This window comes from Phalangium opilio, unplaced genomic scaffold (genome assembly GCF_054372755.1).
Source record: "Phalangium opilio isolate 3A_F unplaced genomic scaffold, DU_Popi_V2 ptg000352l_1, whole genome shotgun sequence".
NCBI classification, from domain to species: domain Eukaryota; kingdom Metazoa; phylum Arthropoda; class Arachnida; order Opiliones; family Phalangiidae; genus Phalangium; species Phalangium opilio.
Genome location: NW_028324228.1, coordinates 2,803,621 through 2,829,893, shown reverse-complemented (window position 1 = coordinate 2,829,893; position 26,273 = coordinate 2,803,621). Strand labels below are relative to the sequence as shown.

At 37.7% G+C, this 26,273-nt stretch overlaps 3 protein-coding genes across 5 annotated transcripts in view; 1 reads left to right on the top strand and 2 right to left on the bottom strand.

Annotated features, from left to right (window-relative positions):
* The window catches only part of LOC149602871 (cytochrome P450 4V2-like), a 23,472-nt gene extending 13,253 nt beyond the window's left edge, over positions 1-10,219 (bottom strand). Inside the window, exons 1-4 of the mRNA XM_089860310.1 lie at positions 10,021-10,219; positions 9,182-9,294; positions 9,018-9,103; positions 8,742-8,941 (exon numbers count right to left, since the gene is read on the bottom strand). Coding sequence (XP_089716436.1) covers positions 8,742-8,941; positions 9,018-9,103; positions 9,182-9,294; positions 10,021-10,219 — 598 coding nt within the window. The remainder of the gene's footprint in view (positions 1-8,741; positions 8,942-9,017; positions 9,104-9,181; positions 9,295-10,020) is intronic.
* On the top strand, positions 8,913-15,431 carry LOC149602870 (uncharacterized). 3 transcript variants are annotated; one of them, XM_089860317.1, is made up of 4 exons: positions 8,913-10,111; positions 13,400-13,515; positions 13,790-14,256; positions 14,318-15,431. In XM_089860317.1, the coding sequence occupies exons 3-4, from the start codon at positions 14,058-14,060 to the stop codon at positions 14,617-14,619; spliced, it is 501 nt and encodes a 166-aa protein (XP_089716443.1). In that variant the 5' UTR covers positions 8,913-10,111; positions 13,400-13,515; positions 13,790-14,057; the 3' UTR covers positions 14,620-15,431. The 3 variants fall into 3 exon arrangements, with proteins under 3 accessions (XP_089716443.1, XP_089716444.1, XP_089716442.1); XM_089860318.1 differs by lacking the exon at positions 8,913-10,111 and having other exon boundaries at positions 11,676-13,515; positions 14,318-14,604; positions 14,693-15,431; XM_089860316.1 differs by lacking the exon at positions 8,913-10,111 and having other exon boundaries at positions 11,676-13,515.
* On the bottom strand, positions 15,425-26,273 carry LOC149602869 (uncharacterized). Its single transcript, XM_089860274.1, has 4 exons — positions 25,973-26,273; positions 20,031-20,246; positions 16,036-19,981; positions 15,425-15,943 (listed from the first exon to the last, which is right to left on the bottom strand). The coding sequence occupies exons 1-3, from the start codon at positions 26,271-26,273 to the stop codon at positions 19,305-19,307; spliced, it is 1,194 nt and encodes a 397-aa protein (XP_089716400.1). The 3' UTR covers positions 15,425-15,943; positions 16,036-19,304.

Genomic DNA, 26,273 nt, shown 5'->3' with positions numbered 1-26,273 from the left:
CATATAATGATAACTTAAACCTCGGTAGCCTGTTGTTTTAAAATTGCTAACTTCGATTTTGAAGTTATATAATGTCTAGTGACACTTGCAGTTCCGATTTAATGTTATAAACAGACTAGTATCGTTAGCCCATATCGTAAATTAACCGATGTCAATATCAAAGCTTAACTGAAATACTTAAACCAATTTTTTTAAACTCAATGAATCTGAAATAACAATAAAATCTTTAATATTTAAAAAATATCCAGGGAGTTTTTATGAAATATTAACACAAAGACTCAGTAATCGTTGATTAGTAAAATGAATTGTCAGTAAGTGTATTCATACAAATGGCCATTTGATTAAGATTCCTATATAGAAACTAGTTCAAAAGAAACTAAAATTATATTTAAATCGCTCCTTTAATACCACAAAACGCTAACATTTCTATTTTAGAGTAGAAAAAACTTCGAGAATTGAGCAAAGAAGCTGCCAATTTTTGTGTCTGAATTTGAAAATAATAAAATTTATCTTCTTTTGAAACTTGAAATGCGAAATTTAAATTAAAGAATAACTTCATATCTTTTCTAGTAGATAGTCGATTGATATTGATATTTCAGATTCTTTGATTTTAAAAAATTGGTATTGACATGGTTAATTTACGATATTGACCATCACTAAAAGCTTAGTTTTGAAATGTGTAAAATTCTAATTTTAAATTAATAAATTCAGTGTAATTTATGCTGAAATAAAATTACGCAATCAGCAGTGCTCAGGAAGTGACGTACATTTGGGATGGGTAAATGTTTGGCACGAATTTCAAATGATTTGGATTTGAGTTAGAGAAATAAGAAAATACGGTTTTAAGCACCCTTTCCATATGGAACCAACCCTAATATTTAGATTTGGATTTGTGTTCCTAATCATTTAAACTTTTATAGAATAGTGTCCCTGGATTCCTTGGAAGTGTTTTGCTTATTTCTGCTCTCGCTGATTTTCTGGAGGTTGGACGTATTTGGCTTATTTTCCCCCCTTTTTAATCTTTTCTTGCTCTGAGTTATTATGTCGGTTATTTTTTTAAGCCGGGACGGAAATAGAATAACTTTGAGACACCTATATTCTAGGAGAGCGATAGCTCTCTTAGATAAGACTTCATACTGACTTTAATGTATAAGGATGGTTTTTTGATTGGATATAACTTTTTTTGTGTTGTATTAACTGCTTTAAAAAAATTCCACAGAACTACAATTCGGGCTCTCAATATGTGGTTAAAATTTCAAAAAGATCCACCCATTAGTTAATTTCATAAACAAGTTGGGAAAACCAAAATATTACCTCTCCGAGTCAAGACGACTACATACAAACTTATTTACCCATATATGGAAATGTTTCTTAAGTTAAAATTTATGAAATATTAAAGCAGTATACAAAGCATAGCAAATTTACTGTAAATCAGACGACATTTTACATCCAATAATGATATACTTGTACACATTAAAGTCATCCGATGGGGGAAAAACGGGAAATGAAGAGATAAAACTTTGGAGGGATATTACCTTTACGTGTTTGTAAAGGCCCAATTTTCTACTCCTCAACTGTATGCCCTCTATGTTCAAAGCCATATTCACAACAGGGTTGGCATGTAAACACTATCCTCTCGTTTCACCTCAACGATTTTCTTAGTTTAACAACATGACTTAACGTTACATAACACCAAAGCTTATTTGTGGCTACACACACTGAAAGTAAATGCGTACCATAAAAAGCATGAAAACACGAAGCTATTATCCGATTACGATCAGACCTTTCACTGGTCTGGGCTGCGTTCAGCAGAGCTCACCAAAATAGACAGCGGATTTTGGAAATGTTTACCGGTGAGCTCTGTCGTCATAGCTTTTCTCCGGTCATCGGCGTTTTATAAATGACGCTAGCGCAATAAAGCGTGCAAGGTACCAAGGCTTAACAAAAATTGTAGGATAACATATTTATAGAGATAGATAACAACTTTTATAATTAAAATTAGAAAATAACATATCTCTTAAAATTCTCGCGTGATCAACTGGTTTCACGCCAATTAAATAGCTATAGTCCCATAAACCCATTTGTATTAGTTCCTCCATGGTTTTTTCGCCAAGCTGAGAACTACGCGTTTTACGTCACGTTATCCAAAAAGCCGACTATTTTCTTTGAAGACCGCGCTAGCTCAGCGCTAAGCACCGTGACGTCAAAATTCAAAAACAAAATCCCGTTATGTAGGACACTGCTAGCAGCGCTGGGCTCTGCTGAACGCGGCCCAGATTTCCACCATGATTATAAAATCTAAGCCTAATTATTTTAAAGTGTATTTAACTTTCGGCTCACTCTGAACCGTTAATGTCTCTGCATACAGAAACGAAAACCAAACCCAAACGTTTACTTTTTGGTTCACTAGGCCTATTGACAAATAAAAGTTCATTTGACCAGCATAGCAGCGTTGTGCTTGTATTCACTGTGACTTTAGAAAGGATTATGCTATAAACAGATGTAGTATAGCTTACGTAATATATAAACATCCATTTTAAATAATAATATTAAAAAAAATCTTTGGAATATCAAAATGAAACGGAGCTTTAAAGCTACAAAAGTACTAAATGCATCATAATTACGAAAAATATTTCCACATATTCATTTTATATTATGGAAAACGGGAATATTAAGGTTCTGAAGGATTTCTTTACACATCAAAACAAAACGAACTTCTAACGCAGCGCACTAGTGTTACAACGGACGGACACATATAGACAAACACATAGACTGCTGTTTTACCCTTTCCGTATTAATTTTGAGTTGAGAGACATGATTATCTTAAATATTAAAATAAATATAATTAATTTTAAATATTTTCTTCGATAGTTGTTCGCCTTATTGAGCGTTACATCGTTTTGAAAAAGAACAATTAAACATTCTTGAGAGACTTGACTAATATTGGCGTTTGAAATGAAGCATACGCCGGTTGCTTCGCCTTCATCAAATAGATAGTATATAAGGGTGTCGAATCGCAGCCATGGATAAGAACAGCGCAATTGCGTGAACCTTTGGTGGAAGCCCCACCATTGGGAGGCCGGACGTTTCTCGTAACCCTGGGCGATCGCCGCGTATGTCTTAACCTTAAGGAGTAGAAGCCAGGTGTACAGACTGGTGTCCATGTGGGATGGACAAAAACAAAGACCAGAAGATGGTGGTGTTAGAAGCCAGGTGTACAGACTGGTGTCCATGTGGGATGGACAAAAACAAAGACTAGAAGATGGTGGTGTTAGATGCCAGGTGTACAAACTGGTGTCCATGTGGGATGGACAAAAACAAAGACCAGAAAATGATGGTGATAGAAGCCAGTAAGTACAGACTGGTGTCTATGTGGAATGGACAAAGACCACAAAATGGTGGTGTTTGAAGCCAATAAGTACAGATTGGTATTCATGTAGAATAGACAATTGACTAGTCAGATGAAGTAATAGTGGCCAGTTGATTTGTGGATAGATTCAAGTTTTGAAATTTCCGGGAACTGTGAATACGGTCCGGAAATAGCGAACACATTTGCTTCAATTCGGAAACTGCGAACACGGTCCCCTGGGGTGTAAGTCAATAACAACAGACAGACACACACACACACACACAGACACGTCGAAATTAGAACCTCTCCGTGACATACGTCACTCGGAGAGGTAAAAATAAAGTTGCTAAGGGTGGTTTTCATTTCCATAAAATTAATCAGCCCTTTTGGTGTAAAAGTTAAATTTTCCCATAGAAATAACATGGAGTTTTTCTCAAATTTAGCCATTTTGTCGCCACCCTTTTGAAATGAAATATTCGTTTGTTACGTTTGGGAACGGTTTTATATCAAAATTTAAACCTTTTTCTAGGACCATTTTTAAGGTTTTTGAGAAAAATTAATTTTAAGTATGTTTAATTTTAAATTTTAAAAACTACCCCAATCTGCGATATTTTAGCATTTATACACTGTTTTATTAGGAAATATCAGCGAGACCAATGTTGGCCTTTTTTAACGTATAGTTGCCTCATAATAATCCGATTGTTTATTCTTAATGCCTTTTGGATGGAATGGCCTATCGATAGTGAGATAAGACGGCTTTAATATTGCTGCAGTGACGTTGACGCGGCCGCTACAGCGACGCCATCAAAACACACGGGTCTAAATTGTCGCGGATATAGTCAAATTCAAACTAGCTTAATGGACATTTTAACTTTTCCCTGCTAATTATTCTGGATTACCAATAAAAGATAATTAAACTAGACTCCCAATTAAAGATAAATAAACTAGATTACGAATTTAAATAATTAAAGTAGTTTACCAATTAAACGTTCTTAAAATAAATTATCAATTAGAGTTAATTAAACTAGACTACCAATTAGAGGTTATTAAACTAGATTACGAATTAAGGGTTACTAATTAAATTACCAATTAAGGGTAATTAATCTAGATTACCAATTAAGGGTAATTAATCTAGATTATCAATTAAGGGTAATTAATCTAGATTATCAATTAAGGGTAATTAATCTAGATTACCAATTAAGGGTAATTAAACTAGATTACCGACGACTGGTAATTAAACCATATTACCGACGAATGGTAATTAAACCAGATTACCGACGACTGGTAATTAAGCTAGATTACCGACGACTGGTAATTAAGCTAGATTACCGACGACTGGTAATTAAGCTAGATTACCGACGACTGGTAATTAAGCTAGATTACCGACGACTGGTAATTAAGCTACATTACCGACGGCTGGTAATTAAGCTAGATTACCGACGGCTGGTAATTAAGCTAGATTACCGACGACTGGTAATTAAGCTAGATTACCGACGACTGGTAATTAAGCTAGATTACCGACGGCTGGTAATTAAGCTAGATTACCGACGGCTGGTAATTAAGCTAGATTACCGACGACTGGTAATTAAGCTAGATTACCGACGGCTGGTAATTAAGCTAGATTACCGACGACTGGTAATTAAGCTAGATTACCGACGACTGGTAAGTAAGCTAGATTACCGACGACTGGTAATTAAGCTAGATTACCGACGACTGGTAATTAAGCTACATTACCGACGACCGGTAATTAAGCTACATTACCGACGACCGGTAATTAAGCTACATTACCGACGACCGGTAATTAAGCTACATTACCGACGACTGGTAATTAAGCTACATTACCGACGACTGGTAATTAAGCTACATTACCGACGACCGGTAATTAAGCTACATTACCGACGACCGGTAATTAAGCTACATTACCGACGACCGGTAATTAAGCTACATTACCGACGACCGGTAATTAAGCTACATTACCGACGACCGGTAATTAAGCTACATTACCGACGACCGGTAATTAAGCTAGATTACCGACGACCGGTAATTAAGCTACATTACCGACGACCGGTAATTAAGCTACATTACCGACGACCGGTAATTAAGCTAGATTACCGACGATTGGTAATTAAGCTAGATTACCGACGACCGGTAATTAAGCTAGATTACCGACGACCGGTAATTAAGCTAGATTACCGAGGACCGGTAATTAAGCTAGATTACCGACGACCGGTAATTAAGCTAGATTACCGACGACCGGTAATTAAGCTAGATTACCGACGACTGGTAATTAAGCTAGATTACCGACGACTGGTAATTAAGCTAGATTACCGACGACTGGTAATTAAGCTAGATTACCGACGACTAGTAATTTAGCCGTATTACCGACGGCTGGTATTTAAGCTAGATTACCGATGGACGCGCAACGCCCTAGGACTTTTTCTCCCATATTTTCTAAAGAATTTTAATTAATATGAAGACTGAAGTGACAGATATTAATAAAAACTGTCATTGTAGACAAAGACTGGAAAGTGTAAAAGATAAGGTTTGAAAATGAACTGCCTGAAGTAACAGATATTAAAATTTTCACTTTTGAAGACATCATTATAAAACATCAATTATTTTAAAAAATTCTTATCTTACTTTTTTTCACCAAAATTTCATTTTCCCAAAATATTTTTCAGCAATATTTACCAAGTATTTTGTCCTCAATAGAAGTTGTCACCTAGAAGGGTTTAAGGGATACTAGCTTGGTACTGGTTTTACTTTCAACTAACATTTGATTCTAGGAGATTCAAATGCTTGGATATCTGAAAAGATTTCTCTTGAAGAGTTTAAATTTTTATATTTTAAAATTGAAAATATTGCGTAGCGGAAAATAATATAGGCCTTTTCTTTGTGATTTAGTTATTAGTGTCGAAAAGATCTGTAGATTGATCGTGATCTTTGAGAGCAACACAGCACGTTAATATTTAATACTTTGAAAGCTTTACAATTTAAGAATACGTTTTGTAAAGTTTTAATACGGTTTATATTTTGTAAGCTCTCAACGATTTTCTCACGTTTCTACCTAATTTTAAATTTTTGATAAAAAATAAAATGTAAAGCCGTAGTATTTTTAAAATAACGCGCATGTTCCTTTTTAAAATACTTTCCCGAAGTAATTTTGGTGAAAACAAGTTGGGAAAACCAAAATATTACCTCTCCGTGTCAAGAAGATTATATAAACTTAAGTATCCAATGAAAACGTTATTATGTTTCTGAGTTGGGGTTTCCCATTTTTGTTGTTGTTTTGAAAAATATATCGCAATGCACGGGCCTTGATAGATATAGGAGGCAATGAATGAAATATATCACAATGCACGGGCCTTGATAGATATAGGAGGCAATGAATGAAATATATCACAATGCACGGGCCTTGATAGATATAGGAGGCAATGAAGGAAATATATCGCATGCACGGGCCTTGGTAGATATAGGAGGCAATGATAATCTCTCTCTTTGCACGAGAGGTTTATCTTTAATATTTAAATGAATATAATTATTTTTAATTATTTTAATCTTCAATAATTAACATTAATAATAGTTAAATCGTTTAAAATAAAGTTATACCTATTATCTTCTCAAACTTTGCTAATATTGACGTTTAAAGTGAAGGGTACCCCTCTTGCCCGCTTTTTTCAAATTTGGGGTATATATACGATTCGTTTCCATTATAATAGTAAGGAAAAACCGCAAATGCGAAAACCTTTGGTAGCGATCCTACCTTAGGGAGGCTAGACGTTTCTCGTAACCCTAGCTGATCGCCGCGTATAACCTAAAACCAAACGATGATAATGGAGTAGAAGCCAATGATACAGATTGGTGTCTATGTGGAATAGACGGAAGACCAGTGGATGGTGGTGTTAGAAGGCAGTGTAAGTGCAGACGGGTGTCAATGTGGGATTGACAAAGAACAGAAGATAGTGGTGATTAGAGAAGCCAGTATGTACAGACTGGTGTCCACGTGGAATGGACGAAGACCAGAAGATGGCGGTGATTAGAAGCCAGTAAGAACAGACTAGTGTCCGTGAGGTATGGACAAAGACCAGAAGATGGTGGTGTGACAACTCTCAAGTAGAGGAGCCATTTCCGTGACTGTGAAAGCAGTTCGGAAATGGCGAACACGTTTGCTCCGATACGCAAACTGCGAACGCGGTCACGTGGGTGTAACAACGGACAGACAGACAGACAGACAGACACACAGACACACAGACACGGCCGTTACAGAACCTCTCCTGGACTACGTCACACGGAGAGGTAAAAAGTAAGATAAGAATTTTTTAAAATAATTGATGTTTTATAATGATGTCTTCAAAAGTGAAAATTTTAATATCTGTTACTTCAGGCAGTTCATTTTCAAACCTTATCTTTTACACTTTCCAGTCTTTGTCTACAATGACAGTTTTTATTAATGGGTCACTGTCTTACTGGACCAAAGTACTAAAAATTTATTAGGTGTGCAAAAATGTATGGTCTGCCAACACCACCTTGTTAGAATTATAATGCCCATGGTACGCTCCACTGAACCACGGTCCACAAAACTAAGAGGAAATTTCAGATCCGTTATCGGGCGTAATTTTAGGTAAACCGTTTTTACTAGTGTCGCCTCTAGCGGACCTTTTCGATGACAAGTCTAGTGAGGCTAGAAAACTTCTTTTAGAAAACGCAGCCATTTTTAAATATCCTGTAACTCGTGAAAGGAAGGTAATGCGGTACGGCCGTGCGCTGCTGGTGTTGTGTTTTAGAAGTTAAGTTTACTTTTTAAACGTAATAGGGACTTGGCAATTCGGGCTTAACTCCGCCCCTAGCGCCATTATGGTATGTTTTTTTTACAGAATGAAAGCTATATAAGCCCCTCCTCTTGGTATGTTTTTTAGCATTAGTGGAAGGTAGCCTGACGTTGCGTGACGTAGTACTGCCAAGTCCCTATAGTTTGTAATTGTGATTATATTGAAAAATGCATATTTATATATACTAAAACCTTGAACCCGTAACACTAGTTAACTGTTGGGTAAACATATAAACTTCTAAGAACGCCGGCTCTTACTATAAACTGTAGCAGAAGTCAGAGTCAAATTTCACGGATTAAATCTATTTCGGGGTAGATGGCGCTGCGGTACGTGTTACAAGTTCCTGTTCAATCCATTTTCCCCCTCCTAACTCACACAGAAGCCTGCTTATTTGAAGAGCCGAACCGATTGTATACGCAAAGCTAAAGCTGAAATGTCCTGTGGCCCATAAATGTACGCGCTAAAATATGTTTAGGATGTAATTTAATGACTGCCTGTTTGATGCCATATGCCTTTTCGATATATCACTTCAATGTCAGGTAATGAAATAGCTCTCAATTTACCCGTAATTATGAATAACGCGCACTTCTCGATTGACTCTGATATATCTAAAATCTTGGAATCAGATTTGGATATGTCTTCTTGAAATTGAGAGATTATAATTTTCACGTGTTTGTTCATCATGGGAACGAACTCCCTGATGTTCTGGAGATGAAACATCGGATTCAGCAATTTCCTCTGTTTCTTCCAAAGGTCTCCATTACTGAAAATTAGAAAAGTAAATTCCTATTTAGATTTTTGCCTTGTAGTAAGAAATGTAATTATATTTTCACAATTACCTCGTTATTAAGCCATTTCCTAAAAATATGTGGAATAAATTATAAAGGTCAGCTTTGTTAATTTCTTTGCTACTAGTTAGCACAACCTTGAAATAAGTGGTCATTTCGGCGGGTGTTAGCGAGATCAGCCCCAAATTTGTCGCCACACTTGCGAAAGGCCTTACCTTAATTAAATCTGGATCAACCAATATTACGAGTTTTTTATTAAATAAATGTAAATGAAAAAGTCCTTCTTGACGAAACATCGAAGACATTCCCATAATGGTTTCCAAAAAATCTGAAAGTTGAAAGATCTTTAATTATGAATTCATAGATTTATTAATTCGGCCAGTGTGTTTTCCTAAATGATGTAATTTAATAATGTATAAGCAATCTAGAATTACGTAAGAAAAAATGCAAAGTTTACTAACATATGTTATATACCGATGGAAAAGTAGGGCAAAATCATAACTAAGCAATGCTCTAGTATAAGTCTTACGTAGGGGCTTGTCCATGCATGCATGACACCATTAAATAGTCTGCTACGTTTTCGTCTTAAAATGTTTCGTATCCTGTCCGTCTTCCTATTTAGTCTACACTATTCTTACGACAGCTCCTCACCAGGTGTCGCTTTTCTAGAATCTATGACGTTTCATCCACGGCACTTCGTGACAAGCTCTAAGCAGCCAGTGACAAACTTATGAAACATAGCTTATAAACTTATTGTTGAACGTATTTAGCGTTCATTGTGAAATACAAATGATTAGTATAACAATGGCAACGAAAACGTCGATGATTTTTTTTCTTTCATCCGTCACCGTTACATAAACTTTTATAACTTAAACATTTGAAATAACTGTAAACCTTGGTTAATTGTACAGCTGTATTTCATGCATCTTTTGTTACTTTAAAGACAATGCGTAAGCTTGACAACAAAAAGTCGCAACCGATAAAACTCGGATTTAAATAAAGTGGGTATTCTAATTTATCTTTAAAACTGTTTATTTAAAGAATCCAAACTCACAAGTTGTAGAGCTGATTCCTTTAACGGGTGGAAAGAGCTTTATGAACCTGGCGTGTCCAAAGGCGAAAACCGGCTTGAAACCGTAATTTGGGTAAGAATCTAAAATTTGCGGCAACGGAATACTTTTAAGTAGAGACGATATAAATGACATCAATTTATGAATCACTTCAAACACGAAAAATATTATCTTCAGCGACATAATTCTTGTTTGATGGAAAGACCAAGCGAACGATCAAAAACACTTGAACCACCGGTGTCTATACTCCGACTCGGCTCTAATCTATGGCTATTAACCGGCAAATTCCATACTTAATTATTAATAGAGGTTTTTTTTATTAGCTTATCAAAGATTTTTACCTTGAAATTAAACGTATATTTAAATATATATATTTGAGAACGTGGTAAAAGGAAAACGCCCTATTATGAATATTATTTATTAAACGTGCTTTGGTTATAGATATTGTAATTAGAGCGAGAGACAATTTTAAAATAACAGAATTTGCTTGAAATCGTACTTAATTTCGCCGAAAAGAACGTAGTGTTCAACACGGTCCGTTTGATCATTTTATTGCTCAGAGGTTACAGTTAATTTTACCCATTTAATTGTTGGAGCTACGATCTCGCCGAGTTGATTTACAAAATACGTTCATTATAAAACAAATTACACCAATTTCGAGCCTGCCAACATATAGGGCTTTAAATCCATCGTCCTAATGGCGGTTGTGGATGCCAATTATAAGTTTTTGACGGTTGACATTGGCACTTACGTGTCAACTTCCGACGGAGGAGTGTTCAAATCACCGGATATCGGAAAAGCCATTTCTGAAGGAAAAGTTAATCCAAAAATTTACCAGGAACTAATTTTAAAGTTCCTCATGTCCTCGTCGGAGACGAAGCCTTTCAGCTTCTCCCCTGCTTCTTACGCCCATACGCTGCCAAAGAACTGAACTCTCAAAAGAGAGTGTTTAACTATAAACATCATCATCATCTTCTTCTTCTACACACCAGGTCAAACTAATAGCCCATCGTATATACGATGTGGCTAAAAATTAGCTTGTCGTTTGAATTTAAATGTGTCTTTTTATTGAAGTCAGCTGCTATATTATCCTCAATACCTTTACCAAAAGTAAGTAAAAACAAGCTGCCCCAGCAGAAAGGACACTCGTGCGGGATATGTAAGATAATAAAAATTTAAACAATAGGGGCTAAAAAAGCGAGCATTAGATAAAAAATTCTTTGCTAGACGCCATACCTCCAGTTGTGAACTTGTGAGAGTCTAATAAATATTAACAGTAGAACTCGCAGCAGACAACTCCTTCTAAAGACTTAAGCTATCCACTAGCACCATCGCGCGCCACCATCCTTAACCCACCGCACCAACGCGTGCTTCGGAGGAGGCGGAGTCTATTTATCCTTTTTTGCGGCTTCAGCTAGAGTGCGTTCTGGTGGAGTCACCAAATAAGTGTTTACTTTAAAAAATCGAAATCGCAATGATGGGGATGAAAAGCCCGAACACACGGTAGTCCTGTCGCCATGCATTGCCAAAGCTACGCTAGAGAGACCTTGAAAACAGGGACCAATACCTCGTGCGAGGGGGGGATTCTCCCCCGCACGAGTAACAACAAAAAGTTTATTTCTATCGAAGGCGCTGGGAGCATCGTATTCGAAATACGACCCCCTTTTTCCAAGATAGCTTCCAACCCCCTTTAGGATTAAAAAAGTTTTGATGGCGTAGTTACCTCTGCTCTCTGCCCGGCGGAGAGCCGATTTACATGTTCCCTGTAGAAATACGCGGAAAAACGTAGTGCCGGCAGCCGCGCGTCCGCGTTAGCTCGCTGCTAAAGAGCGGAAAGAGAGAGAGAGAGACAGACGAAGGTAGTGTGGATCCAAGGTTACTATAGAAAAATGCACGTGTGGATCCCTAGTTTGTTGATTGACGAAGGCTTAAATAGTTAAAAACATGGATCATGTAAAAGAAGAATCTCTGTTAAACGGATTTAAGGACGATTTTTTTGAAGTTGACAAGACTGGAAAGCGGAAGGAACTAATTCATGAAGCTATGAGTAACGGATCTTTAACGCAAATACTTCAAGAATTTCATTCAAACTATGAAAGGTTGAAAACACAATTTCAAGACACTCACGCTGCTTCCTCTGGATTTGCATATGCTTGGCCACAATGGGTAAACGAATATATTCAGAAAATTCCGCAGTTTCGTTTCGATTTGTCAAATAAGACTAGCGCATTGAGTCAAAATTAGCACTGATAATAATTCAGTATCTAGCCCTTAAATTTCACATATTGAAAGCATCAAGCTCGAGAGTTGAAATGATAGATCACAATCAGGCGCGTAGGAACGTTTCGAATTTAGGGGGGTACAGTCTAAATGTGGATTTGAGCGCCCCCCTCCCCCAAGAAAAGAAAAATGTCGAAAAATGCATTTAACAATTAAGGTACTTTAGTTACAGTGAAATGTGAAATGGTGAATTATTATGATTTTCCAGAAACTGGTGGCCGATAGTTGTTGCTTGTGGATAATGTTCGGCACAATAAATTTTTATCAATCCTCTCTGGATATGTTTAGATAATCACTAAATGATTTATTCTTTTTGAGTAATTTTTCCCGTATATCAGGGCACCAACTCTTTTAGAGAATATTTTAATACGAAAAATAGGATTCCTTTCTCAAAATATCGGATTTTATAGGACCGAATTCATAAAACTAAAGGATTATATAGGACTCTTAAATGATAAGAACCATAGTGCGGATAATTTTATTTAGTGAGAATGTAAGATTCCTTTAAGTGCGTTTTATCACATCTTGATCTAATCAAATACTCAAGGGCTCACATAGAAGACCCATTCAGATTTACTTTTAAAAAAGACTAATGATTAAAAAAACAATAAGCAAAAAGAGACTTCAAAGTGACTGAAAATTACCAAATCAAGCTATTTAAATGGTCAGGTAGGAAAAGATAATTTCCAGAGAAAACTAATTTACAAAATTCTTTTTATAATTAAAGATAATTTAAAAGTCTGTGCTCTAATTGAGTTTAATCTGTGAACTTAGACATTTTAGATGAAAGGTGTTAGGCAAAGTTCAATTGGAACGCAGCTCAGAATGCAAAGTAATTGATATACTTTAAAAATTATTTAAATTCAATTATGGAAACATTGAAGGGAAAAATCTCCTGAGCGAGCGAAGCGAGCTCCGCGATTTTTTTATGTGACCAAATGAGATCTCGCTAATTCAACGTTTAAAACGTCATGCAACTGGGATTATAAATAATTACTTCAAAATCCCAAAAATACAGGACTTTAAAGGACGATTTGTGAAATTGTAGGATACTTTCTAAAATATTGATTTTATTGGAATTAGAGGATCTCTGGGTGCTGAAGCGTAAGTGGCAGGCACTACAAGAAGCAGACGATTAAGATGCAAAAGACTAGGTTTCGTCCTGCATACTTTCTTGCTACCATTGCCTTTAAAAAAAGGTTTCTCCGTGTCCGCTTTATTTTCACAATAGATCATTTCGGTATTCATCTCTGCGCAGGCACGAACGGTCTTCAGCGCCCCAAATTTGCGAAGCTGTCTTTGATAAGCTGAAAAAGTTCTCTACCTTTTTATGCCTTACCCAAGACGGGCTTGGCTTCTACGACGGAAAACGGCGCTGCGCCTAATACCGAAATGGTCTATTCGCCTCTTTTTACTTCTGAATCATTTGGCGCCCTTTGATTATAAATTTGGCGCCCTTTCTGATCCATTTAGGCGCCCTAGTAAAATTTTAGGGGGATACAAGGGTACATTGTACCCCCCCCGTTCCTACGCCACTGAAATGTTGCATATTCTTGGATTGACAACCCAAACTTGGATAAAACTAGAAATATACGAGATTTCAAGACAGAGAGACTGTATACAATAAACAGGCTTGGTGGAGGAGCATTAGGAGAAATTTGGGGATTAAATAAGGTGAAGATGCCAATAAAGTCAAGATTCCTTAAGGGAAAACAACCAGGCACCAAGGAACAACGAGATCATGCCCACACCATGTGGAAAATATCTTTATCACTGCGCAATATTGATCAGTTTTCTAAAGACATTCCACCAGCCCTTATCTGGATTAATAAGGGAGGTATGTTGCTTCCTCACGTTTCCCTCATCCCTTATGTCACTGAAGTCTGTAGGAAACGAATTCAAAAGATGTAATAAAAGCACAAATTCTTCACAAGGAATAAGTATGTCAGCTTTAAAATTTTTTTACTTTAGTATTGGTAATAAATTATTTGTTGTTATCAGAAAAGACTATGGATCTGGTAAAAAACTCTGGTAAACTGAAACATATGTTCGATTCCGCTATCGCCGAAATTCCTGCTGTTGAGGAACACAACTTTACCAAAGACGATTTAGAATCATTTCGGCTTGTGTTGCAAAGAAAGGTAGCTCATGGTAAAATAGCGGACTTGGTAAGGGGTCAAGTAAATAAGAGAAACGAACGCAAAGGGAACCGAGGAATGGGTGGCCAAAATTTAAGGTGTTTGATTTATTCAATGGGAGCTAAAGGTGCGAAAATAAAGCTGCCAACGGTAAGAAGCAAATGAATGAGAATGCCTTAGATAAAAAGATAGTTAAAGGAAAGCCTGGAATAGTAAAAGCTGATGGGAAACTTCCTAGTGAAACTAAAGAAAGCGCAGCAATTAAGAAGAGAGGCAGGCCAAAAAAACAGGGTCTGAAGAAGTATCCAAAGACAAAACAGTCCCAAAGAAGCGAGGCAGACCTAAAAGGGCAATGTCAGATGATGGTTATTCTAGTCAAGTTGCTAAAAAACAAACTCAAAGGCTGGAAAGAAAATAAAAATTACTAAGCCTAAAAAGATTAGCAATGATGACACCGAAGAAGAAGACGCTTTATCTAAGAAAAGGAAGACTAGATCTCAAAGAATAAAATTCTTGGATTCAGATTCCGAAGCAACTGTAATAAATTCAACTGTCTCTCAGAATATTTTAAGACCAACCATGGCTGTATCAGAAATGCTTGAAAGCCCTGGTCACCCCAGTACCTCAAAAAGTGGCGTTTATGAAATACGTAAAACCAAATTAGGGAAAAAAATTAGGAAAAATCTCTGTGATGAATTTTAACATTTGTGATACTTAAATCTGTGATGAATTTTTACATTTGTGATACTTAAATCTGTGATGAATTTTTACATTTGTGATACTTAAATTTGTGATGAATTTTTACATTTGTGATACTTAAATCTGTGATGAATTTTTACATTTGTGATACTTAAATCTGTGATGAATTTTTACATTTGTGATACTTAATTATCTTTCGAATTTAAACATTAAAAGTCTGTGATGATGAAAATATTAGTAATGTGACTAATTTTGAAATTAAAAGTACAAATTTTTTTCATAATTGAAAAATTTATTTCAATTAAAAACCAAAATTACTTTCGCTATCTTTGATTAGTTAGCAATCATACTGTTATTATCAAAATTTAATGAAAAACATAGAATTAAATTTTATTCCAACTAACATATTTCGTCTAATATCCAAATCAACTTTTCTATACATAGCTTCTGCATTTTGAGCAGTGTTGGTGCATTTTTTAACAATAAGGGACCATCTAACATTTTTCATATTTACACTGGTGAGCTTTCCTGCAGCTATATATTTCATCTGGCTAAAAATGGTTTCTACAGCCGAGCCATTGATTCGAATAGGGTAAACATAAGAACCTGGGTTTCTCGAGCACATATCCTTGATAAATTCAACAAATTCAAATGTTTGCCATGCCAGAAATATTTTCTTTGCTGTCAGTTTTTCACCATCATCAAGCCTTTCGGAGGCCCACTGTTCAAAATATTTTAATCCAGCTAACATTGACTTTACTGGATCAGATTCTAGGGAATCAGTACGAGTCTGGGACAAAAGGCCATTTTCAAAGTACATATTACAGGCATTAAGGTAATCGTAACAAGCCATTACAGTATCTTTATCAGAAGGAATTTTACCATTCATTGGATTAGCATATCCATAAAGCTCGGCTAGTGCAGGGTTCTGCTGCATGATGCGAGCGGGAGTGACATTAAGTTTGGTCCAGGAGTCCCTTTCAATATGAGATTGACGCAATCCTTTTAACTTGTGCTAGCTCGTCACATTCTCTCCTATCGTCTTCTCTTTTTTTCATGTCTTTAATCTGCTGCCAGCCAAACCTAACACCTTTTACTAGAGATGGCCGATACCAGGCTTAACCCGATACCGATCGATACCGGTACAAACATGAACCGATACCTATCGATACCGATATGGTATCGGTTCATCCCTACAGGCGCGTACTAAGAAAGATTTTCGCTTATTAGTTGTTAGATAAACTGAATTCAGGTACTTTTTATATAAATGAGAACTCGTCACGATTGTAATTCATAGAAATGAGATATTATCACCATCATTACGTTACGAAAACACCTAAAAATGTCATGTAGCGTCATATAACGCATTTTAAACGAGTATCGGTTTAGTATCGGTATCGAACCAACCGATCCGATACTATTGGGAAACCCTGAGTATCGGTGCCGATACCGATATGGTACCGGTACCGGTTCATCTCTACCTTTTACAGTGAAATCCCTGTATCCTTCCTCCTGGGAATGATGAAGGGCATTTATGTTGTTCTTCAACTGGTGGCTGGGACATATTATCCAATGCACGTAGCGGTCAATGATAAATGAATTTTTAAATTTAGGTATAATTCTAAAGTTATATTTCGCATTTCCGCTCTCTGGTAATGGTATATGTCCGCTTGCAACACCTAAACTTTGGCGCAAAGAAGTTAAGTTTGAAGAACCACCTTCGCAAACAAGAACTACTGTTTCTAGCCCGACAGTGTTTAAGGCCCACATGCAACACATAACCGTCTTGGAATTAACAGAATGGGATACTTGTTTAGCAAACATGAAATATGGTCCTATAATATCAAATTTGGTAAACGCTGCTCTCCAGAGGAACTGCAAAACATACTCAGCTTCAAGAACTTCAGTTACGTTCGGTTCTTTGTAAAGATCTTCCAATGAAGCTAACTCTTTAGAATCTAACTGAGCACCAACGTATTGATCGTTTTGGGAGTTCCAAATCAATTTGCCTATTACTTTTACCTCGTCAAAAATAAGGATGCCTTCTTTGGGAGGTTTAGCGTGTTCTGGGTCAGAACAGGACAATTTGGTCTCGCCGATTTGGTCGCGGGACTAATTGGTCTCACCGATTTGGTCTCGGGACTATTTGGTATCGTGATTATTTGTCTCGGGACTATTTGGTATCGTGATTATTTGGTCTCGGGACTATTTGGTATCGGCACTATTTGGTCTCGGGACTGTTTGGTCTCGGGACTGTTTGGTCTCGGGACTGTTTGGTCTCGGGACTATTTGGTCTCGGGACTATTTGGTCTCGGGACTATTTGGTCTCGGGATTGTTTGGTCTCGGGACTGTTTGGTCTCGGGACTGTTTGGTCTCGGGACTGTTTGGTCTCGGGACTGTTTGGTCTCGGGACTATTTGGTCTCGGGACTGTTTGGTCTCGGGACTATTTGGTCTCGGGACTACTTGGTATCGTGATTATTTGGTCTCGGGACTGTTTGGTCTCGGGACTATTTGGTCTCGGGACTGTTTGGTCTCGGGACTGTTTGGTCTCGTGATTATTTGGTCACCTAATTAGTTGCCTCCTTTTCCAAAGCAATGGTCCCAATAATTCGTTGCCACCTTTTCCAAAACAATGGTTCTGATAATTCGTTGCCACCTTTTCCTAAATATTCTCCTACTAATTAGTTGCCACCTTTTCCAAAACATTCTCCTACTAATTAGCTGCCACCTTTTCCAAAATATTCTCCTATTAATTAGCTGCCACCTTTTCCAAATATTCTCCTATTAATTAGTTGCCACCTTTTCCAAAATATTCTCCTATTAATTAGCTGCCACCTTTTCCAAAACATTCTCCTATTAATTAGCTGCCACCTTTTCCAAGACATTCTCCTACTAATTAGCTGCCACCTTTTCCAAAATATTCTCCTAATAGTTAGCTGCCGCCTTTTCCAAAATCTTCTCCTATTAATTTTTGACACCTTTTCCAAAATATTTCTATTATTGCTAATAAATTGTTCGTGGTAAGAGGCGGGCTTTTAATACTCATAAAAATTTGGTCTCGGGACTATTTGGTATCGGCACTATTTGGTCTCGGGACTGTTTGGTATCGGGACTATTTGGTCTCGGGACTGTTTGGTCTCGCGACTATTTGGTCTCGGGACTGTTTGGTCTCGGGACTATTTGGTCTCGGGACTATTTGGTCTCGTGATTATTTGGTCACCTAATTAGTTGCCTCCTTTTCCAAAGCAATGGTCCCAATAATTCGTTGCCACCTTTTCCAAAACAATGGCTCTGATAATTCGTTGCCACCTTTTCCAAAACATTCTCCTACTAATTAGCTGCCACCTTTTCCAAAATATTCTCCTATTAATTAGCTGCCACCTTTTCCAAATATTCTCCTATTAATTAGTTGCCACCTTTTCCAAAATATTCTCCTAACAATTAGCTGCCACCTTTTCCAAAACATTCTCCTATTAATTAGCTGCAACCTTTTCCAAAACATTCTCCTACTAATTAGCTGCCACCTTTTTCAAAATATTCTCCTAATTAGCTGCCACCTTTTCCAAAACATTCTCCTATTAATTAGCTGCCACCTTTTCCAAAACATTCTCCTATTAATTAGCTGCCACCTTTTCCAAAATATTCTCCTATTAATTAGCTGCCACCTTTTCCAAAACATTCTCCTACTAATTAGCTGCCACCTTTTCCAAAATATTCTCCTATTAATTAGCTGCCACCTTTTCCAAAATATTCTCCTATTAATTAGTTGCCACCTTTTCCAAAATATTCTCCTATTAATTAGCTGCCACCTTTTCCAAAACATTCTCCTATTAATTAGCTGCCACCTTTTCCAAAACATTCTCCTATTAATTAGCTGCCACCTTTTCCAAGACATTCTCCTACTAATTAGCTGCCACCTTTTCCAAAATATTCTCCTAAAAGTTAGCTGCCTCCTATTCCAAAATACTCTCCAATTAATTAGCTGCCACCTTTTCCAAAATATTCTCCTATTAATTTTTGACACCTTCTCCAAAAAATTTCTATTATTGCTAATAAATTGTTCTTGGTAAGAGGCGGGCTTTTAATACTCATAAAAATAATCTTCTTACCTCCAAACAAGGTTGGGTTGGATTAGTTCCCGAGACCCAATTATCTCGAGACCCATTTGTCCCGAGACACATTTGTCCCGAGACCCATTTGTTCCGAAGCCCATTTGTCCCGAGACCCATTTGTCCCGAGACCCATTTGTCCCGAGACACAATTGTCCCGAGACCCATTTGTCCCGAGACCCATTTGTCCCGAGACCCAATTGTCCCGAGACCCAATTGTCCCGAGACCCAATTGTCCCGAGACACATTTGTCCCGAGACACATTTGTCCCGAGACCCATTTGTCCCGAGACCCAATTGTCCCGAGACCCAATTGTCCAGAGACACAATTGTCCCGAGACCCATTTGTCCCGAGATCCATTTGTCCCGAGACCCAATTGTCCCGAGACCCATTTGTCCCGAAACCCATTTGTCCCGAGACCCAATTGTCCCGAAACCCATTTGTCCCGAGACCCAATTGTCACGAGACAAATTTGTCCCGAGACCAAAACGGCGAGACCAAATCGGCAAGACCATAACGGCGAGACCAAATTGTCGCGGACCGGTTCTGGGTATTTCTCACAGTGCACCTCAAATCTGTCAGCTTCAGACTGTAAAAACTTTAAGTCAATGCCCTGGTCACTTGGGATTTTCCTAGCCTTTGCCCTAAGAGTATGCACGCTTGGTAATTTGAATATTTCAAATGATGCCAGTGCTTCATACGCAGCCGGAGAAAATGCTCAGGGCTATTCGGTACGTGAGTGGACTCCAGCGATTTCCTTTCGAACCGTTTTTGCATTTTTCTTGATCTTTCATGAAACCATTCTGCTCAGTGTGTTGAGTATCCATTTTCCACGCCTTTCTTAATGCTATACCTAACATTTTATTCTTAGAAGAGGCCTCCACAAATTTTTCGATGTCAGTCTGTCCCCTTTCTTTCATTGCCGCTACAGCTTCAAGCATTTCACGATGTTGGGTATCATTTAATGGAAGTCCGCTTTCAACTAATAGACCAAGAGCCAGTGGCCTGGATCTTACCTCATAAAGTACAAAAGGTCTGACCATTGAAATGAGTTCAGTTTTGATGCTCATTAATAGATTTGGTCGTCTTACGCGTCACAGCTGGGGCATTTGAGGAGGGCGGGGTCATGTTTGACCCTAATGAGGTATGATTTCTTACCTCATGAGGTATGATTTCTTACCTCATGAGGTAAATGAATAAAAAAGGTGGCAAATGATAGAACTGGAAATGGCGATTCCAAATATATGAAATCTGACGTCATCAAAGGGGGCCATCAATAAATCAGACGGGGGTTAAAAGGGTCGAATGAGTCATGAATTCTTACCTCATGAGGTACATGTATGAATCCGGTGTTGTTTGATAGATCTGGTCGTGCTAAATAACAGAATATAAAATCTGACTGGAAAATACGCGGCTTAGGCTTAATCTGACGGCCTGATTCTTGCGTCAGACTATGACAACTTCGTGCCTCATAAAGCTAGATTCCCACTCGACCGAATAAAACCGGCGCAAATCACGCAGCATACGGTAGAAATTTTACCTTACGCTGTAGACTGTTCACACTACGACTGAATTTTGAGTTTGGTGGTAGATATTTTTGGGTCACGTGACAGATTAGAGTGGTTTCCATAACATTTATTTCGCACTCTGAATTGGTATCTCTGTCCCATTGTCGCTTAGATCGTACAAGAAAGTATATTTTCTAACCTCCTCAATAAAGACTTCCTTATTAACATCTTACCTCTATATACTTCCATTAGAGACATTTTTCTTTCTTCGTGGCATGTTTCTGACCAAAAAAAAATACATGGCGGCTATCAATCTATCTAGCGTATGCGTGCACTCTTGAAATTTATGACGTAGTCAGTGGGATAAGTTCATTGGCTGAGACACCGGCGTAACGCCGAACACGACCGAAAAATAGAACACAACTTGCGCCCGGCCGAGCGGAAATTCCGTCGGGCTCGGCGTAAAGATTTTTCGGTCGAACCCCTTTCTGCCGGGTTTCCGTCGTGATTTCCGTCGAGTGCGAGTCTAGCTTAAATGTAGCAGGTGATATATTGTAAAATCAGCCCCACTGATGTCAAGTTCATTAAACTTAACCAGAAGTGGATCATATTACAGCACCCTAGAAGTACTGAACGATATAACATCGCTGTGCATCAGCATTGTCTCCCAGCACTGAAGCGAAAAGGGTATATGCGAAACGCAGCGCCGAATTTGTGAACTAAACTAGAGGAATGATTTTGGCGCGAAAGAAATTTTTAATAAGCGGGGCAACCAATCGGAAGTAAGTGATAGCCAATGAGGAATGGTTTGAGAGAGAAGAGCGCCGAAGGAAACAAGTTGTTCCATACATAGTGTTGGGTTGTGAATATAATAGTGGAAGTCCACTTTATCTTTCCGACTTCAAAAAATTAATTGGCGGTCTATAGGTATTTTGCGCAATTTTCAAACGCTTGTGTTGGAAAGGAAATCAATATGAATTCAAATGATCAATATAGCCTTCATCATGAAATAACATTTTTCAGGCATTCCTAATACAGCACTGAGTTTCCACCGATTTAAAGGTTTTTAGCGGGGATAGTTGGACCGATTTATTACTAATTGTAGGATACGTGCGTCGACATTGAAATTTGTTTTCCTTTTTAAGTCTGACAAATTTTTTCAATGCTTTAACGTTTTCCGTTTGCGAAAGATACTGGTCAATATTTTTCAGTTTTACAAAACGTTTTAGTCGCTTACGGTTAAGTGCTTTTAATATCACATAAATCGTGTTAAGATATGTCTTTCATTTGGGCATTGTAATTAAATACACTGATCCTAGGCCTTTTTCCTAATTAGCAAAAGAAAAATAAGCAATTCTAAATCAAAATTACAACGCGATAACATGTTTCACACTAATCACTACACTGACAGCGGTCTGACAGCCCTTCCCATCAACCAGAATTTCCGTAGGCTAACGTAACTCCAGATCCGGGTTAATGGGCAAACTAATCTTGTGAAACTGAGCTATAGATGGCGGGCTTGGATTTCCTGGAAGACTTATGACTTAACTTGTTTGAGCGAGTTTTCGAGGTAATGTGGTGAAATACTTTTGACTGTGATAAATGAAATGAACTTAAATCAGCATCATTTAATAATAGAGCTATACCAATTCAGAGTGCGAAATAAATGTTATGGAAACCACTCTAATCTGTCACGTGAACCAAAAATATCTACCGCCAAACTCAAAATTCAGTCGTAGTGTGAACAGTCTACAGCGTAAGGTAAAATTTCTACCGTATGCTGCGTGATTTGCGCCGGTTTTTTTCGGTCGAGTGGGAATCTAGCTTTATGAGGCACGAAGTTGTCATAGTCTGTCGCAAGAATCAGGCCGTCAGATTAAGCCTAAGCCGCGTATTTTCCAGTCAGATTTTATATTCTGTTATTTAGCACGACCAGATCTATCAAACAACACCGGATTCATACATGTACCTCATGAGGTAAGAATTCATACCTCATTCGACCATTTTAAACCCCGTCTGATTTATTGATGGCCCCCTTTGATGACGTCAGATTTCATATATTTGGAATCGCCATTTCCAGTTCTATCATTTGCCACCTTTTTTATTCATGTACCTCATGAGGTAAGAAATCATACCTCATTAGGGTCAAACATGACCCCGCCCCCCTCAAATGCCCCAGTTGTGACGCGTAAGACGGCCAAATCTATTAATGAGCATCAAAACTGAACTCATTCCAATGGTCAGACCTTTTGTACTTTATGAGGTAAGATCCAGGCCACTGGCTCTTGGTCTATAACTTCTTTTCTAAATCTTGGAGTTTATTTCTTAACCGACTTCGACACTGCCTATTTTCTTTAATTTTTTCCTTCTAGATTGTGGTGTTAAAACACTGATTTTACACCTAGAATTTGTTATGGTTCTTTTTAATTTCCAGATTTTCGTTTTTCTTCCTACAATTTTTCAAGTACCTTAAAATGTTAGCAATAAATAATCACGTTCACTTAAATTAATTATTTAAACATTACCAATTAAGGCTTCTGCATTTTCCACACTGGTAAATCTTTCTTTTTAATTCATCCTTGGGCACATTAGCTGGTGGAACAAACCAAGAATAACAATCAACAGCATGAAACCTCTCAAATGGAAAATTTATTCTCAGTAAATTCTTTGTAGTCTCCAAATTTAAACAGTCGGCCTGAAGGGATAATTGTTTCAATAGTTAAGATATCTGTGTAATAATTTACGATGAAAGGTTACTATGTAAGAACATGGAATTAAAATGACCGAAGTAACTTGAGGAATTAAAAAAAAATTATCTATAAGATGCACAATTTTTTGAAGTGAGGAACCCCTTGGGATTAATTAAGAAAGAGTGGGACCCCCTTGGGATTAATTAAGAAAGAGTCCGACCCCCTTGGGATTAATTAAGAAAGAGTGGGACCCCCTTGGGATTAATTAAGAAAGAGTGGGACCCCCTTGGGATTAATTAAGAAAGAGTGGGACCCCCTTGGGATTAATTAAGAAAAAGTGGGACTCCCTTGGGATTAATAAAGAAACAGTGGGGCCATGGATGATATTTCATGCATAAAATATCATCCACTATTAATAGGACTCTGTTAACTTCGGTTCATTTAATTACTTCTGATAGAACTCTAGTGTGGTTTACATTTGGTATTCCGGTGCAAAACACATGATCAGCGCTTAGTTCTGAGAGCGCTATTGAAATAAGATGTTCATTCAACAGTTGCAAAGAAAAGTCAAAATATACTTCATGGGAGGCGCTATGAAACATCTTTGATACAGTCAAAAAACCAGTGGACAAAAAAATTAATTTTATGGGAGTATCGCTATAGTATGAGACTTTTATCACGGAATTCATCCTCGATATTTCGATTTGTTCAATCATTCCCTCGTGATTATTTACGTCAACAATTTTAAGATCCGCTGAAATAATTTAGAGTTTGAGAAGTGGACTAAAGAAGTGTTATAGTTGAATATTTAATACTCACGTAAATCTAAACTGCTAATGTACTTATCCAACATCGTAAGAGGCAAAGAATCGTAATGTTTTAACAACTTCTCCTTGGGGAGATCGCTGTCAACATATGTTTCAACATCCCGCTTTCTTTTCTTGCCGTGAAATATGTTAAGGTGTTCCCAAGTCAGAGCTGTGCTAATTAATTAGTTAGCTAATTCAATTTCTAATTAATTAGCAACATTTTCTAATTGAAAATGGTAATTGAATTTTAATTACCTTAGTGCTAATTGAGAAGTAATTCTAATTAATTAGTATGATTCGGAAAGGTAATTATCTAATTAAAATTTAATTAGATTTAGGATTAACTAATTAGCCAATTGGATTTTCAATTAATCTTTTACGCCAATTTGTTGTAAAAAAAATCGAGGAATTAATTCTTGATTCATCTATTTGAATATGAAAAAGCCTTATTATATCGATGAGGAAACCTTAGTGCTACTCTAAATTTTTCAGCTCCTCAATTATGAGAGAATACTAGTACTAGTAGAAAATTTCGTAGTTCGCAACTGCCCCATTTCGAAATTTCGACTGATTTACCTACTCGATTTAATAGCAGTGCGCATGTATTTACTACTCAGGAGTCCATTATAGGAACTGTGCAATAAAATGAAGAAATGAGACAAATTTTAACATGACGGAACACTCGAGGCCTGTCTCATTTTTCGAGAATTAATTCATGGGTTCCATACCCGTTTCTCAATGGCATTAAAACATTAAACTTTGCATTACCAAAGTACTAAATCCATGGGCACTTTAAACTTTTATGTTTACTTATGGTTTCTTTTGTACCTTAATTAGAAAACAGTAATTCTAATTAATTAGTTTGATAAATAAATGTCTAATTTCTAATTGAATTGAATTAGTTTCTATGTCTAATTGCTAATTGGCTAATTAATTAGTTCATAAATATTTCCCTAATTGCTAATTGGCTAATTAATTAGTTCATAAATATTTTCCTAATTGCTAATTCTAATTCAATTAGTTGTCAGCTAATTAGCACAGCTCTGGTCTGGAGAAACGTCATCGTCATTCTCAGCTTCATCCACTGATGAATCCTCTTATTCCCCGTCAGAAAACATACCAGAGTCGTTTCCAGAAGTCTCTGATCGTCCCGAGGAATCTGAACCAGACGAACTTTACTTATTCTCAGATCCTCCAGCGGTTTTCCGAGTGAATCGGATACCGCCAGACCTTTCTCCTCCTTCCTCTCCTGATAGGAGCTTGAGAGAGAAGTCTCTCCCTCTACCCTCTCCTCTATCTCACCCTGACGATTCTAGTTCTTCCTCTGAATCCGAGGAAGACGAAAAGGAATTGTCCAACCCTGTTCCCATAAATCCTATGAGATTTGTCAATCTTTTCCGTATAGGATGGAAACGTGAGATAATCATAAGGAAAAAACCAAAGCCTGGAGGTCCTGAACTTGACATTTATTATCACCCTCCAGCAAAATATCCGCATAAGACTCTTCGGTCTCGCCCAGACGTTGAAACTTATTTACGCGTGCATGCAATCACAGATGTGACTTCTCGTGATTTTAACTTTTCGCGTCAGGCTATCTCGCGAGAACCGTGGGAAACTGTTCGGGTTGCAAATTAATAAAGTTTAACGCCTTCCAGGGACCGATGGGCACCTTTGTGGTGGTCATTGAGACGAATGACGCACCATATGCTACGGACCAAGTGCCCGCGACCGTCATGTTGTCGGCGCCTTTCTCTATTATCTCCCACGGGGTCTTGCGGCTGCTGCGGCGCCGCCAAGGAATTAGACTGCAGGAATGGCAGTTACAAGCTTTCCGGCGACGTTGGCCGTTTGCCCCAATGGACCTCCTATTGGCCCAGTCTCCTGTGCTGCGGATTTCCCGCGTGGGCGAAGACACTTCCGCCGCTATTTCACCACTCGTGATCCAGGAGGAACGACCCATCCTCATCCTGGATCTGACGGGGTTGGGTCTCTTGCGAGCCAT

Excerpts from the sequence above, each read along its gene's own strand:
- LOC149602869 (XM_089860274.1), bottom strand. The coding sequence starts at position 26,273 with ATGGCTCGCAAGAGACCCAACCCCGTCAGATCCAGGATGAGGATGGGT. Across the intron at positions 20,247-25,972 it reads CACTTGGTCCGTAGCATATG|TTGAAAGCGGACTTCCATTA; the intron begins GTGCGTCATTCG and ends TTGGTCTATTAG. Across the intron at positions 19,982-20,030 it reads TCAAGAAAAATGCAAAAACG|CATTTTCTCCGGCTGCGTAT; the intron begins GTTCGAAAGGAA and ends AATAGCCCTGAG.
- LOC149602870 (XM_089860317.1), top strand. The coding sequence starts at position 14,058 with ATGCCCACACCATGTGGAAAATATCTTTATCACTGCGCAATATTGATC. Across the intron at positions 14,257-14,317 it reads AAATTCTTCACAAGGAATAA|AAAAGACTATGGATCTGGTA; the intron begins GTATGTCAGCTT and ends TGTTGTTATCAG.